Source organism: Mustelus asterias, chromosome 26, assembly GCF_964213995.1.
Source record: "Mustelus asterias chromosome 26, sMusAst1.hap1.1, whole genome shotgun sequence".
Classification (NCBI taxonomy): domain Eukaryota; kingdom Metazoa; phylum Chordata; class Chondrichthyes; order Carcharhiniformes; family Triakidae; genus Mustelus; species Mustelus asterias.
In genome coordinates this window covers 14,481,832-14,496,147 of record NC_135826.1, presented here as the reverse complement: position 1 = coordinate 14,496,147, position 14,316 = coordinate 14,481,832, and the positions used below count along the sequence as shown (strand labels likewise).

Genomic DNA, 14,316 nt, shown 5'->3' with positions numbered 1-14,316 from the left:
GGGTGCAAGGTTGGAATTTAAATATCAAAGTTCTGTGTAGTGATGGACAGATAATACATTCCTTAGCTGGTGTGTTCTAGTGCTGTACATCCTTACTGTAGTATAGCTGGTCCAGTAAGATGCATCATCACTTGTACTCTGTGGTATAGAATGCAGGATGCACTTACTGACACATTATTTAATGAGTGCTACATGCGACTAAAGAGAAAGGACTAAATACAGTCATAGATACTTCATTAATAAAGGTACAACTTGAGATTCTTCCTATTGTAGTCAGAAAAGAAAAAGGCTATTGCACCATCAAGATGCGATACTGAATAATTTAGTAAATCCCACTCCTGTTCACTCTCTTTCTCTTCATTATTCTTCTCTTCCAAGCAATTATCTGACTAATTTATTTAACTGCTTCAACAAGAATTTGTGACACAATGTTCCACATGATGGTCACCACTATGTGAAGAATCTTTTCCTAACCTCCCCTTTCATTCTTTTTGAGATTACTTGAAATTTGTGTCCTCTTATTAAGCGCTCTCCAACTTGTGAAAACATATCTGTTGGTACCTTGTTCTTTCATAATCTCAAAGACATAATCTTAAAGGAGCAGAGGAAGGCAATGGCCTAGTGGTATTATCGCTAGACTTTTAATCGAGAAACTCAGCTAATGTTCTGAGGACTCGGGTTTGAATCCCACCATGGCAGATGGTGGAATTTGAATTCGATTATATAAAAAAAAAAAATCTGGAATTAAGAATCTACTGACTACTATGAAACCATTGTCGATTGTCAGAAAAACCCATCTGGTTCGCTAATGTCCTTCAGGGGAGGAAATCTGGCCTACATGTGACTCCAGAGCCACAGCAATGTGGTTGATTATCAACTGCCCTCAGGCAACTAGAGATGGGCAATAAATGTTGGCCAACCAGTGATGCCCATGTCCCATGAATGATTGAAAAAAAAGGAGGGATCTGGGTGTATACATGCATAAGTCATTGAAGATGGAAGGATAGGTTCAGAGCAGGTTTAATAAAGCATTCCGTATCCTATGCTTTATAATAGGGCATAAAGTACAAGAAAGAAAGTTATGTTGAACTTGTTTAGGTCACTAATTCGTTCTAAGTATTGCATCCAGTTCTGGGTGCTACGCTTTGGGAAGGATATAAAGGTATTGGAGGTAGCGCATAAAAGATTCACAAGGGTGGTTCCAGGGATGAGGAATTTGAGTTATGAAGATCAATTGGAGAAGCTAGGACTGTTTTCCATGAGAAAAGAAGATTGCGAGGAGATTTGATCAAGGTATTCAAAATGATGAGGGATCTGGACAGGGTAGTTGAGAAGAAACTGTTCCCAATTCGAAAAGGATCGAGAATGAGGGGGCACAGATTTAAAGGAATTGGTTAAAAAAAAAACAGTAATGATGCGGAAGAACCTTTTCACTCGGCAAGTGGTTAGGGTCTGGAAAGCACTGCCTGATAGAATGTGCTGGAGGCAGATGCAACTGAAGCAATCAAAAGGGAATTAGTGTTATTTGAAAAGGAAGAATGTGCAGGGTTACGGGGAGAAGGCAGCGGAATGGAACTAAGTTAGTTGCTCATTCAGAGAGCCTGTGCAAACATAATGGACCAAATGGCCCCCTGTGCTGTAACAATTCTGCGATGCATTCAGCAAGTTACTCTTCTGCGACTTAACTATTCAAATCTCCTAAGTAAATACAAAATTGTCACTTACTTTAACGTGTAAAAATTAGACAGTACCACAGTACAATTGAGGTAGTTTGTCAATTTTACTTTTTCTTTACCTCCCTATTTTCACCCTTCCCCACAAATATGTTACAGATCTCATCGGCGAAGAACCCAGACCAGGAGGCAGAAAACTGAAGACCAGAGAATACTGAGCGAACCTGTAGTAGAAGAAACCTCTGGAAAAGATGTGCCTGAAGATGAAGCCAAGATCAAGGAGGAGCACAAGAGAACAATAGACACAGAAGAGCACAGCAAACCAAGCAAAGTTACGATCTTGGAGCTCAGCCAAGATGATTTCACAGCAAATTTGTTTGATCACCATTTTTCAAGTATGTGTTATGGACTGTTACATAACAGTCATTAGTGAATGCACGTGCAGTTCTCGGTGATGTAGTATTGATTGGAGTAAAGGCAGAGTGATTCAGAGCAATGATGGAGCTACCTGAACAAAGGGTGTACAGATGATTTCAAAGTGCATGCCTGAGAGTTGGGACTGGGTTTAAATTGAACTCAAACTGATGGGAATGAAACTATGTGCCTCCCTCGTTGACCAAATTGCTGTGCACCAAGTGAAATGAGTAAGTGCACAAATCCAATTCCTGGATTTAATAATGCTGAACACAACACAAGATGGCCCGTGAGTTACTGATTTTCTGAAAATTGTAGAAAATTTGAAACAAATCACACTGGGTCTATTAGAATTGTTGCATGAAATGAAGGGCATTGTTGGAGAAGAGCAGAGTATCTTCCAGATGATCGGTGCTGTACTCAACATGAGAATTTTAGATGCTGACATGATGTTTATAAAGCAAAAAGAGTATTTTAATCCACAGCATTGACATTCTTCATGTTGACAGGCAAAAAGCTTTACCGAAGAAGGAAAAGCAATGATGCTGCCTTCTGGTATTCGATTTATTATACTTATCCATTTGTCTGTATTAATTCCTCTGGGACATGTACTTAAGGATTCAGTACAGCAAAGTTGAAAATAGCACAAGGTCTTTTCTGTAAGGCAAAAGGGATAGTGGGGAAAGTGAACCAAAGAAAATGCACCCATGCTGCAATGCTGGCCATTTGGTGCATCAGAGAATTTTCAAGTAAGCATTTAAATTATTCGCTCCTTTTAACCTCTCCTCAAAACAAAAAATAAAACAAACAGAAATGCTGTTGGTATTGATTGTGGTTACAAAGATCTCAAAGCAGAAATTGCAGAGTGAAAATTGAAATTTTGACTTGTTTCCACTGTGGAAAAGACCAATATGTACCTATGCTGTGAAATATATTTGATCACCATTTTTCAAGTGTGTGTTACAGACTGTTACATAAAAGTTATTAGTGAATGCACGTGGAGTTCTTGGTGATGTAGTATAGATTGGAGTAAAGGCAGAGTGATTCAGAGCAATGATGAAACTAGGCGCTAATAATGTCATTTCAAAGTTTTGTCAGATGCCCCAGAGCTCAAAACCATCTTGAAACTTGCATTCGAAAACTGCAAGAGGCAGAATTTGTAATGCCCACATTGGCATATCAAAAGAACGATTGCTCGCTTAGTTTTTGCAGGAGAAATAATTTTAAATTGAGTGAGTTCTTCTTGACAGAACAGTTTATAGGTTGTAATGTTTCATCTATTAAATGCACCCTTCATTCAGTACAGTGATTGAAGTCTTTCAGCTGTGCATTCTATTAGATACAATGAGCTGTAATTAAATGTAATGGACCAAAATAACCTACCCTTAATGGGAAAGGTATCCTGACCAAAATACAGTGGAACTTTCATTACCTGCACTCCAGAACTTTTGTTGGGCAAAAATACATAATTCAGTTACTTTTTCCTCATTTTATGGTAAATAAAATATCATTTATTTCGTTCTTTTTGCTGCAAAAGGACAATTTGAATGCTATGTAGAAGTCCAAAGTTTTCCAAGTTAATTTTACGAGGGAAGGGTTACATTGGGCAGACTCTGCATCCCTGCAGCATCTCCACATCATGACTGCATCCCTGCAGTCATAGCAGGCCTGTTTGATATTGGAGATCGCAATTGTCTAATTGCACTTTCTGTTTCAGTTTAAAGTAGAATTGAGGCAAAGCATCATTTATTTACCACATTATGCGATGAGCAACTTTCTCATTGTCATACCTTTATGCTGTTGTCCTTGAAAGCTGATATCTGCTCTCTTCCCAACCTATATGTTATTCTGGTCTTGTAGTTTGAGCTTTTTTAAATGTGGCTCAAATGTGAGCATAAATCTGACTGAGAAAAATCTGAAACATGCTCCTCAATGGACACTCGTGTTAAAAATCTCCATTCTGTGGAGCAGAGGGACAGTGGAAGTGTACTGCTGCACTAATAATTCCTAAACTGAAAAACTTGCATTAAGCCGACTGAGCGATTTTATATTTTGTAAATTTTTTAAAATAGCAAAAGAATCTAAAGGGCCATTGTTGAAACCTTTCTGACATAACCGTACCATGACATATTGTGCGGGCGGCACGGTAGCACAGTGGATAGCGCTGCTGCCTCTCAGTGCCAGGGACCCAGATTCAATTCCTGGCTTGGATCACTGTCTGTGCAGAGTTTGCATGTTCTCCCCATGTCTGCGTGGGTTTCCTCCGGATGCTCCGGTTTCCTCCCACATTCTGAAAGATGTGCTGGTTAGGTGCATTGACCCGAATAGGCTCTGGAGTGTGGCGACTAGGGGAATTTCACAGTAACTTCATTGCAGTGTTAATGTAAGCCTTACTTGTGACTAATAAATAAACTTTAATTTTAACTTTATAACAACTCAAAACAGTCTGCATGCAATAATACAGGTGTAAAAAAAAGAAGCAACTCAGTACTCTTCAATAGGACTTTTCTTTTTCAAATTATTTGAGCAGCTGCCTTCTTTGGGCTCTGTTGTTTTATTGCCGATAACTAGAAAATTGTTGGACACGAAAGAAAATCTCTCATGAAGTTGAATGGTTTCTGTAGATTTTATGTTCTGTATTTTCAGTATCTCAATGGATTTTATGGAAAATTTTCCTTTTTCCCTTTTTCCCTTCTTCTGAAATTCCTTTTTCCCTTCTTCTGAAATTTTTTTTATTGCCCAGTTTCCCACAGATTCAGGTGAAAGACTTTACCATGAACACTCCCACACACCTGTTCGGGAATTTGGTGATTGGAGGAAATCTCACTTTGAAATGGTGTTCTGGGGGGAATTGGAATGGTAGATAGTTCTGGCTCACTGAGAATGACATGGCCTAAATGGACTAAAAGTGCCATACCAGGCTGATTACCATTACATTGTTCAGACTTTCTTATGAACCATTGAGCTACACAATTGTTGGTAAGACAAGGAAAGACTTACATTTATACTGTGCTGTTCATGACCTCAGGACATGTATTGCTCAGTGGTAGTACACTCATCTCTGAGCCAGAATATTATGGGTTCAAGTCCCACTTAAGAACATACAAACTTGGTCAGTGCAGTACCGAGGGACTACTGCACTGTCAAAGTTTCCGTCTTTTAGATGAGATGTTACACTGAGGCCTCAGGACATTCCAAGATGCTTAATTGCCAGTGCAGTATTTTTGTAGTGTAGACATTGTGCTGATGTAGGAAACACAGCAGCCAATTTACAGACAGGAAGCAATGTAACAATAACCAGATAGCATGTTTTAGTGAATTTGGTTGAGAATAAATACTAGCCAGGACTCCAGGCTCCTCATCATTGGCTGGTGTATTCCTTGTCAATCTGCGAGGACAGGTGGACAAGGACGGTTTAATATCCCATCCAAAAGGCAGAATAGCTGAGAGAGGAGCACTACCACTGAACATCTAAGATAAGATGCTTGGTTCTCCCTTCTCTGCAGAGGGAGATTTTTATGTTTGCATCAGTGTAAACTGGTATGAAGGCAACCACCAGAAGGTTTTAGGTCTTTTTTTTTCTTTTCCTGTACACAGCTAACTGCAAACCGCTGAAAACATATTCTCGTTCCTCAAAATCTAAAAGTGAAAAGAAAAAGAAGCGTGTGGAAACGGACACAACAGCAGCTACCTCAACTGATGGCACCGAACTATCCAGAGCCGAGTCATCCCAAGCTGATTCTCCCTTTGCCGCAGCAAGTGTGCTATCGGACAGTTTTGCTGTTGAAGATGAATTTAAACCTAGAGCCAAAGCTACCACGATGTATGTGCTCCCCAAATCGAAGAAGGTGGTGTTCGACAAGGAGCACATGAACTGTCAGCAGGCGTTTGAGCAGTTTGCTACCAGGAGCAAAATACCCATATGGAACGAAGCAGAGACGAGCAACGAGGGGGTCACAATGGAGGAGGAGACCAGTGACCATGAAAGTGTGGATGTCAGTTTTGAAACTACTGAAGTACAGGTATAGCAACAAATGGATTTCTTCCATTCATTTTTTACAATAATTTAGTTTTTAAGGTTGAAAATCTTGAAGTGTCACTATCAAGCCAAAAACAATTAACCTCATTGGCACGTGCACTCCTGTAGCATTTGGATACACTGAAAAGCTATCAGTGTGTCTAAGAAAGTCAATGTGAACAGTCTGTTTTTGAACAGTAATTATCAGATGATTCTGAATGATTCAGTAAGATCTTGGTGAAAAGAAAAATCGGGGACATTAGAACAAAGTATTTGAGTACATAGGGTTTTCTTTCCTAGCTCCTCACTGGAGCAGATCATTGTGGTTTGGGCTCGCAGCTAATGGCAGTGTTGCACTGTTAGATGATGCTTGCTCCAGTTGCGGGATTGAACTGAGACCCTGTCTTGCACTACAGATTCAGGTGGACGTTGGATCATCCTGTGGTACTATTTGGAAAACTGCAAGGAATTCTATCTGTGTATCGAGCCAGCAACAGATAGGCACGTTTTCAGTTCAATCCCTCACCTGAAGGAGTCCAAAACCAACAGAGCAGCATTCCCTCAGCAAAGAGGTCAAACCCACAACCTTCTGATCCAAAAGCAAGAGACCTACCAACTGGGCCAAACAACAATAAGGGGCTTTCTATTTATTAATTTTTACATGCCCTAAAATATGTCAAAAGTTAAAATTCTTTTTCCTTGTTTTTAAATGCTTCATCTCCCTTTCCTGTACTGCTGCAGGCAAAGCCTTTCACTGACTGAGTCCCGTTCTGCTGCTCTCGCCATAACCTTTCACATCAGACTCCTTCACAAAAAAAAAACACATCCGTAAAATCATCTTTGATTAATCCTTTGGCAACCCTTCCTGCTTCTCCTTCTGGTGTATTTATATCTGTAAAGTGCCTTGGGATATTTGCTATGTAAATGGAAGTTACTTTTCTCATTTGCAACAGCAGACTGGAATGCAGTTGATGTACGATTCACTTCTTACTGAAGGAGTACAGCTATTTAAGCTCAAAATCATGAGCTGTAATTTCAGGACTGATATCTGGAAATACCTACATACAGAATGGACATTGTATGGAATAAATCTCAAGACAGACCAGGGGAATAAATGCGAGTGGAATCAGATCGCGGGGCGGCAAGGTAGCACAGTGGTTAGCACTGCTGCTTCACAGCTCCAGGGACCTGGGTTCGATCCCGGCTTGGGTCACTGTCTGTGTGGAGTTGCACATTCTCCTCGTGTCTGCGTGGGTTTCCTCCGGGCGCTCCGGTTTCCTCCCACAGTCCAAAGATGTGTGGGTTAGGTTGATTGGCCATGCTAAAAATTGCCCCTTAGTGTCCTGAGATGCGTAAGTTAGAGGGATTAGTGGGTAAAGTATGTAGGGATATGGGGGTAGGGCCTGGGTGGGATTGTGGTCGGTGCAGACTCGATGGGCCGAATGGCCTCTTTCTGTACTGTAGGGTTTCTATGATTTCTATGAGAAGCATTTGAATTTTACAATCAGGAAGTTTAGAATCATTCTGACTGGATGAGTTAAGGTGGCTGAATTGCCTTCCGCATTCATGGTAACCTTTTTTTCTGAAACCTATTTTAATAAAAGACGGGTGCAATTCTGGGTGTGTTTCAGAATAAAACTCATATAATTATGTAATCTTTTGAAATTAAGATGTTAATCCAGTTAGTACCCTAAATAAACTTAGTGTGCTGTTTATTTTCACTAATCTCACTGTTGGGGGGAGGAACAGTTGGATCCAAAATGGGCTCAATGACAGGAAGCCCTGGAGGATGACAGATGAGTGCTTTTATGACAGGAAAGCTAGTCCCAGAGGGGTTCTGCAGAGGTCAACATCAGGTCCCTTACTGTTTTACTCCTCCTGTTGTGTGTGTGATATAATATGTATAATCATTTAGTATTAAATGTAGAGGGCATGATTAAGAAGCTTGCAGATGATGCAAAAATTGGCAGTGTGCTTACTAGTAAGGAAGATAGCTGTAGTCTGCTGTAAGATATTAATGTTTAGTCCGGTGGGAAGAGTCAAGTGGAATTTAATCTGGAGAAGTGTGATGTAATGCATTTTTTTTTGGAACTTTATTTCTAATCAGACAAGCCAGTACAATCGTGGTTCCCACATGAGGGACAAACAAGATCCAAGCTGACAAGACAAGATTTTGCTTCCCATCTTGCGCTCGATCAAACAAGATCCAAGCTGACAGGATGAGGCATTGTACCCCTTCCCAGGCTTGATCTAATGCTTAGCCAAAAGAGGGATGGCACAGTGGTTAGCACTGCTGCCTCACAGCACCGGAGACTCAGATTCGATTCTTGGCTTGGGTCACAGTCTGTGTGGAGTCTGCATGTTCACCCCATGTCTGCATGGGTGCTCCGGTTTCCTCCCGCAGTCCGAAAGACATGCCGTTTAGGTGGATTGGCTATACTAAATTCTCCCTCAGTGTACCGAACAGGCGCCAGAGTGTGGCGACTGGGGATTTTCACCGTAACTTCATTGCAGTGTTAATGTTAGCCAGCTTGTGACACTAATAAATAAACATAAAAGGCCGAGATGGCTTTGAAAAATTGCATCAGGTAAAGCCTCGGTTTGTCCTCATTGGCAACCTTTACGCTAGCCTGGGCAAACCATGATGGCAGGTGTCAGGACACCCAGGTGCAATGGGCTAGCCTAGTCCCCTGCCTAATCATTTGGGAAGGGTGAGTAAGGAAAGGGAATACGCAAGAAATAGTGGAATGTTGCCCCTTTAAGACTGGAGCAAATTGGTTTCCTGATTATTACTTCAGGTTCCAAGAATTGTATCCCAGTGTCCAGCTCATTAATAATTATCAGTAAGGGCCCTGATTCCTGAAGAACCTCACTATAAACCTTTCTCCGAAAAGCAACTTTTCACCATTATTCTTTGTTTTTTGTCACTCAGCCAATTCCATATCTATGTTGCTATTGTTCCTTTTATTCCATGAGCTTTAATTCTCAGAGCTGGGAGGATATGCCATAATAAAACTCTGCCACTGTTCATCATTCTGCCATTCACACCTCTAATCACATCCCTTGTTTCATTTCCTATGACAGAAGAACATTGATCTTTCATCTATCCAATGTCATCACTATTGTACCAAACACACACGCAATCTGTTTATAATAAGAGCAAATGTATTGGTCAATATCTATGTATACTTCATAAAAAACTGAAAATGCTGGACATACTGATGTCAGAAAGTACCTGTGGAGAGAGAAACAGAGTTAACATTTCAGATTTATGAACATGCATCAGAACTGTCCTTACAAAATGAAAATGTATGGTATAGCCTTTTTGGATGAACTGAACCTGGTGACATCCATTATCCCATTAGAGCTCCACCTTTATGGCAACTAGTTTGTAGCACAGAATGCTGCCTTGGTTTTGAGGAGTACAAGAGCGTTAAGACTATACCACATTGTCTTTTGATTTTGAGGTTTTTCTTTTTGGTGTGTGACCCACATTAACAAAGTTGTAGCTCTGGTGCCTTGCACACACAAAATAGGAGCAGGAGTCGGCCATTTGCCCTTCAAGTTCAATATCCTGATTTCACACCCCCCCCCCCCCCCCCTTTCTCCCATGTATCTGTAGCCCAAGAGCTATATCTAATTTCTCCCTGAAATCTTTCAATCTTTGGGCCACACAAGTTTTCCCCTATTTGGTCTAAACTGCAGTGCTGTGTTTAGATATGTTCATATTAGAAATGTGGTGGAATAAATCTTTCTGACATGTCTGAGTATAGCCTTGGGTAAAAGCCGCAACTGTAATGTAGCACCTGTGTGTGGCAGGGTAGCATAGTGGTTAGCACTGCTGCCTCACAGCGCCAGGGATCCGGGTTCAATTCCTGGCTTGGGACACTGGGAGTCTGCACATTCTCCCTGTGTCTGCATGGGTTTCTCCGGGTGCTCCAGTTTCATCCCAGAGTCCATAAGACGTGCTGGTTAGGTCCATTGGCCATGCTAAATTCTCTCTGTGTAGCTGAACAGGCGTTGGAGTGTGGTGGCTAGAGGATTTTCACAGTAACCTAATTGCAGTGTTAATGTAAGCCTACTTGTGACACTGATAAATAAACCTTAAACTGTGTTGGTTTCTAATTTAGAAATGGTTTGAATGAAGAAGTTTTACATTAATACCAGTTAATGAAAGTAAAATGAAATATCACTACAGTCCCAGAGGACCATAAGTTGCTCTCCCTTTTGAGATGGAGCAGACTGATTTAGCCTGAGGATCACCACACCTCAGGCGAGGGGCAAGGTTGAGAAGGCCTTCATGGATAATCTCAGCCGGTAATGGAATTGAATCCATGCTGTTGGCGTTGCTCTGGATCACGAACCAGCTGTGAAGTCAACTGAGCTAACCGATCCCCCAGTTAATGCAAGTATTGTATCTAGGGATGTTATAAACCAAGCCCAGCTGGTAAAGTAATACTTACAAGAAATAACAATGTTGAAATGAGTTGGATGGTTATACTAGTTAATGTAGCTGCCACAGTAGCTCAATGACTAAATGCACAGCCGAGTATGTCAGTGAGCAGGAAGATCCCAGGAACAATTACTGATGTGCAAGGTCTCCCATAAGATAGATGTCATTTTTGGTTTTAATCCCCCCCCCCACCCACCCTCCCCGACCTCAGTACAACACAGATCTGTTTCTGTCAACCATACGGCCATCTTGTTCATTGTGGCTCATTACCATGTTACTTAGTTAACCATTGGGCAAAAATCCAAGCTTCATATCCCATGATATTTCCATCTAATTTTGCTTGGTGTTTTTCAGTTGCCTCCAGTTTATCCAAAGTTAAAGAAGGAGATCACAAAGAGTCGACGCCATCCTTTCAGCAAACCACCAGCTCGGTCACCTTTGTCTGTTGTCAAATTGGAAGCCTCCAGTGACGAGGGTGAGTGAATTGTTTTGAGTTTGTTTCCAGTGAAATAACGTGTGTTTCCTGACCTGGAGAAGTGAGACTGAAGCTTGGATCCTGTTTTTAATTAAAAATCAAGATTAAACAGCATGAGCCACAGTGCAAGGCACAACTAAGGTGAATTCCATTTTTTTTAAAAAAGCAAGGTAAATTGGGAAGGAGTGACTAAAAAAACTGATTGCAGTAGATTTGGTGGATGTGTGAGGAGGAGTCTCAATTTTAATATAACAACTTCCAGTTATGTAAGACATGTAATGTAGAGGAACGTTAACCGAGCAAGGAGAAAAGATAGCCAGTAATAAGCAAGAAGGTCAATGAAAGAAGAAAGAGATGCTGAGTCACAGAAAGAAAGAACTTTTATTTTATTTCGCACTTTTCATATTTTCAGGACACTGTTGAAAAGTTGCATATATAAGATTAAAAATGTGGTGTTTGACAAATGTAAATATTGTAAAGAAACGTTAAAAAGTCAGATACCATTGTCTCTGCAAAAAGCATGTCTCTTTCTGCTTGAAATTTAAACAATTTCCAACCATTATTCTGTAAATTGAGTTTGTGTCTTTATATGCCCTGTTGTGAACAGAATTCCCACTCACCTGAAGAAGGAGCTTAAGGCTCCGAAAGCTTGTGTGGCTTTTGCTACACCAAATAAACCTGTTGGACTTTAACCTGGTGTTGTTAAACTTCTTACTGTGAAATTTAAACTGCAGACTGAAGGCAGCAGGTTCAGGGAAATTTGCAACATTGGTTTTCGAAAGCCAGCAACAGATGTTTGCACCAATGCAAAACAGGCTTTTGACTTGGACTCCTAGATAAAGCAAGCCCTCAGAGACCCAGAACTAATAGAATTCAAATGTGAGTTTGTGTATAGCTTTGAACCAGTTGGTTTGCAGGAATACTGAGGTAATTCTAGGTATAAAAGCCAGGACCAGTGGTTTTAACTGCCAGAGCAAAAACTAAAGAGTAGGCTTGCCACTTCTTTAGTCGGACTCCAGGAGGGGAGGCGAGGCTCTCTTAGAGAATCCTGCAGTAATTTATATATATCTTCAGAAAATCACCATCTAAAGAGAAATATACCAACTCAGCAAGTGTTGCAGGTGGAAGCATCAGAAGAAAGTTCATACTTCCAACAGAAGCCTGGTATATTATTTGAGAGTGACTATATTCTATAAGGATTTATTTTATTATTCCTGAATGAGACTTGTCATATTCGAACAGCATTCTATTGGGATTTTATTCAGTTTGTTAATTGTTTCATAAGGTGGTCACCAGTTTTAAAATAAAGACCTGCTAATTGTTCATGATAGAGAGTGTCAGATCCTGTTTAATTTACCAAGACCAGTCGCTTCCTATTACCTCATGCACTTTCGTATAAAATTACCAGGCGAGGTATCCCCAAAATCGTACAGAGGGAAAAATCACCTCCGTGTTGTAACACAACCTCATTGTTACACAGTCAATTCATTAGTTTTGAAATGCACTATTGCTTTGCAGACATATGCAACTGCCAATTCGGGCACAGCAAGATCTTATAGTAGCAAATGAATAAACATTTTTTTTATTGGTGATGTTGCTTATGGAAAGTATACAACTGTGTGATTGAGAGGATAGAATGGCACCAGTTTAGCCAAACTGTCTCAAACAGAGAATGGAAAGGGGAGGGGCATCCACAAATAGCAGTGGTCAGAGGGTTGAATGATGCAAGGCTGGAGCAGGTGGCAGAGATACTCTGGGGAAAGTATAGGGGTGGATTGGAGGTCAAGGATGGGGAGTCGGTACATTTAAGCACCGAGTCATTGGTGAGCAGTGAGAATGAAGCTGGAGGACAAGTGGGGCTTGTCTGGTGCAGGATGCTGAGCAGCTACGTTTTGGCCAAGTTACAATTTGTGAGCGGGCTGGGAGATGGGAGACCAGTAAGAAGACGATTGGAGTCATGGCGACGGAAGTATGAATCGTAGTTTTGGCAATAGAGAGCAGCATAATGTTGAAGGGATTAAGCAATATGACGGCATGGGAGGCATGTAGGGAAGTGATAGAGTTGAGTTAGCATGAAGAGAGGAAGGGAATATATAGGATGACTTTGAAGCAACAAAAGGAAATAATGGTGACTGTGTTATCAGTGAAATAGAGGAAAGTAAGAATTTGCTCGATGAGTGAGAGGTTAGGAATGAAAATTGCAATTTGAGCATTAGTGCCTCATCACACATGGAAGTAATTAGAATAATGCATGGGAAAATAAATATTTGAACAAGAGAAAGTTGAGTTTTTTGGAGATTGTTTAGCAGAAGTGATGCAGGAATTCTGTTTCAGTTCAATTGAGATAGTGAGATGAAATATATTGATAGATGAAGAAGGTCTAAGGCTGGAGGCACCAAAGGCAAGAGATAGCTGTCAAACTTATAAACGTCCTGAAGAAACTATGGATCAGCATTCAACTTGAGCGGTGGATTAGCTCGCCCGAGCTGATGAGAGGCAGTGGCATAGTGGTATTCTGGACCAGTGATCCAGAGACCCAGGGTAATGCACTGGGAACCTGGGTTTGAATCCCACCATGGCAGGTGGTAAAATATGAATTGAATAAAAAAGGGCTGGAATTAAAAGTCTAATGATGACCTTGAAACCATTGTTGATTATTATAAAAACCCATCTGGTTCACTGATATGCTTTAGGAAAATAAATCTGCCATCCTTACCTGGTCTGACCTACATGTTACTCCAGACCACAGCAATGTGGTTGACCCAACTGCCCTCTAAAAAGACCAAGTAAGCCACTCGGTTTAGGGACAATTAAGGATTGGCAACACATGCTGCCCCAGCTAGTGACGCCCACATCCCATGAATGAGTTTTTTTAAAAAAATAGTTTTGACTTAAGGGAAAGGAAAATTTGGGCTGTATAGCATCGGTTTGATGTCCCAGATGGAGTTGAATTTCACCCCCGATGTCTTGAGTTTAATGCAGTTAAGATTTTCAGTGGTCCATTGAAAGAAATATGAGTCAGGATTTAATGGTTCAGTCAATCCACTACAAGAGGACTGAGATTGTGAACATTGAAGATGGAGTCTAAACAAAAACTAATGAATGTGGCAATGAATCTGTGAGACAATATTGTGCCTTTATGGAATGTATTTTTATCATGTTTCTTGTAAGGGGTATGTTAAAGTTCAGCTCTGTTTTACATGGTGCCAATTTGTCTGTGCAACAGGCAGCTCAAATGTTGAGAATGCAGGATAATGACTGATTTTAGCTAATGGTGTTCTTG

At 40.7% G+C, this 14,316-nt stretch overlaps 1 protein-coding gene across 3 annotated transcripts in view; it reads left to right on the top strand.

The window, feature by feature from the left end:
* The window catches only part of kdm4b (lysine (K)-specific demethylase 4B), a 428,138-nt gene that overhangs the window by 291,539 nt on the left and 122,283 nt on the right, over positions 1 to 14,316 (top strand). For all 3 annotated transcript variants that reach the window (XM_078198157.1, XM_078198155.1, XM_078198158.1), the window contains exons 11-13: positions 1,833 to 2,068; positions 5,685 to 6,109; positions 10,913 to 11,033. In XM_078198157.1, coding sequence (XP_078054283.1) covers positions 1,833 to 2,068; positions 5,685 to 6,109; positions 10,913 to 11,033 — 782 coding nt within the window. The remainder of the gene's footprint in view (positions 1 to 1,832; positions 2,069 to 5,684; positions 6,110 to 10,912; positions 11,034 to 14,316) is intronic.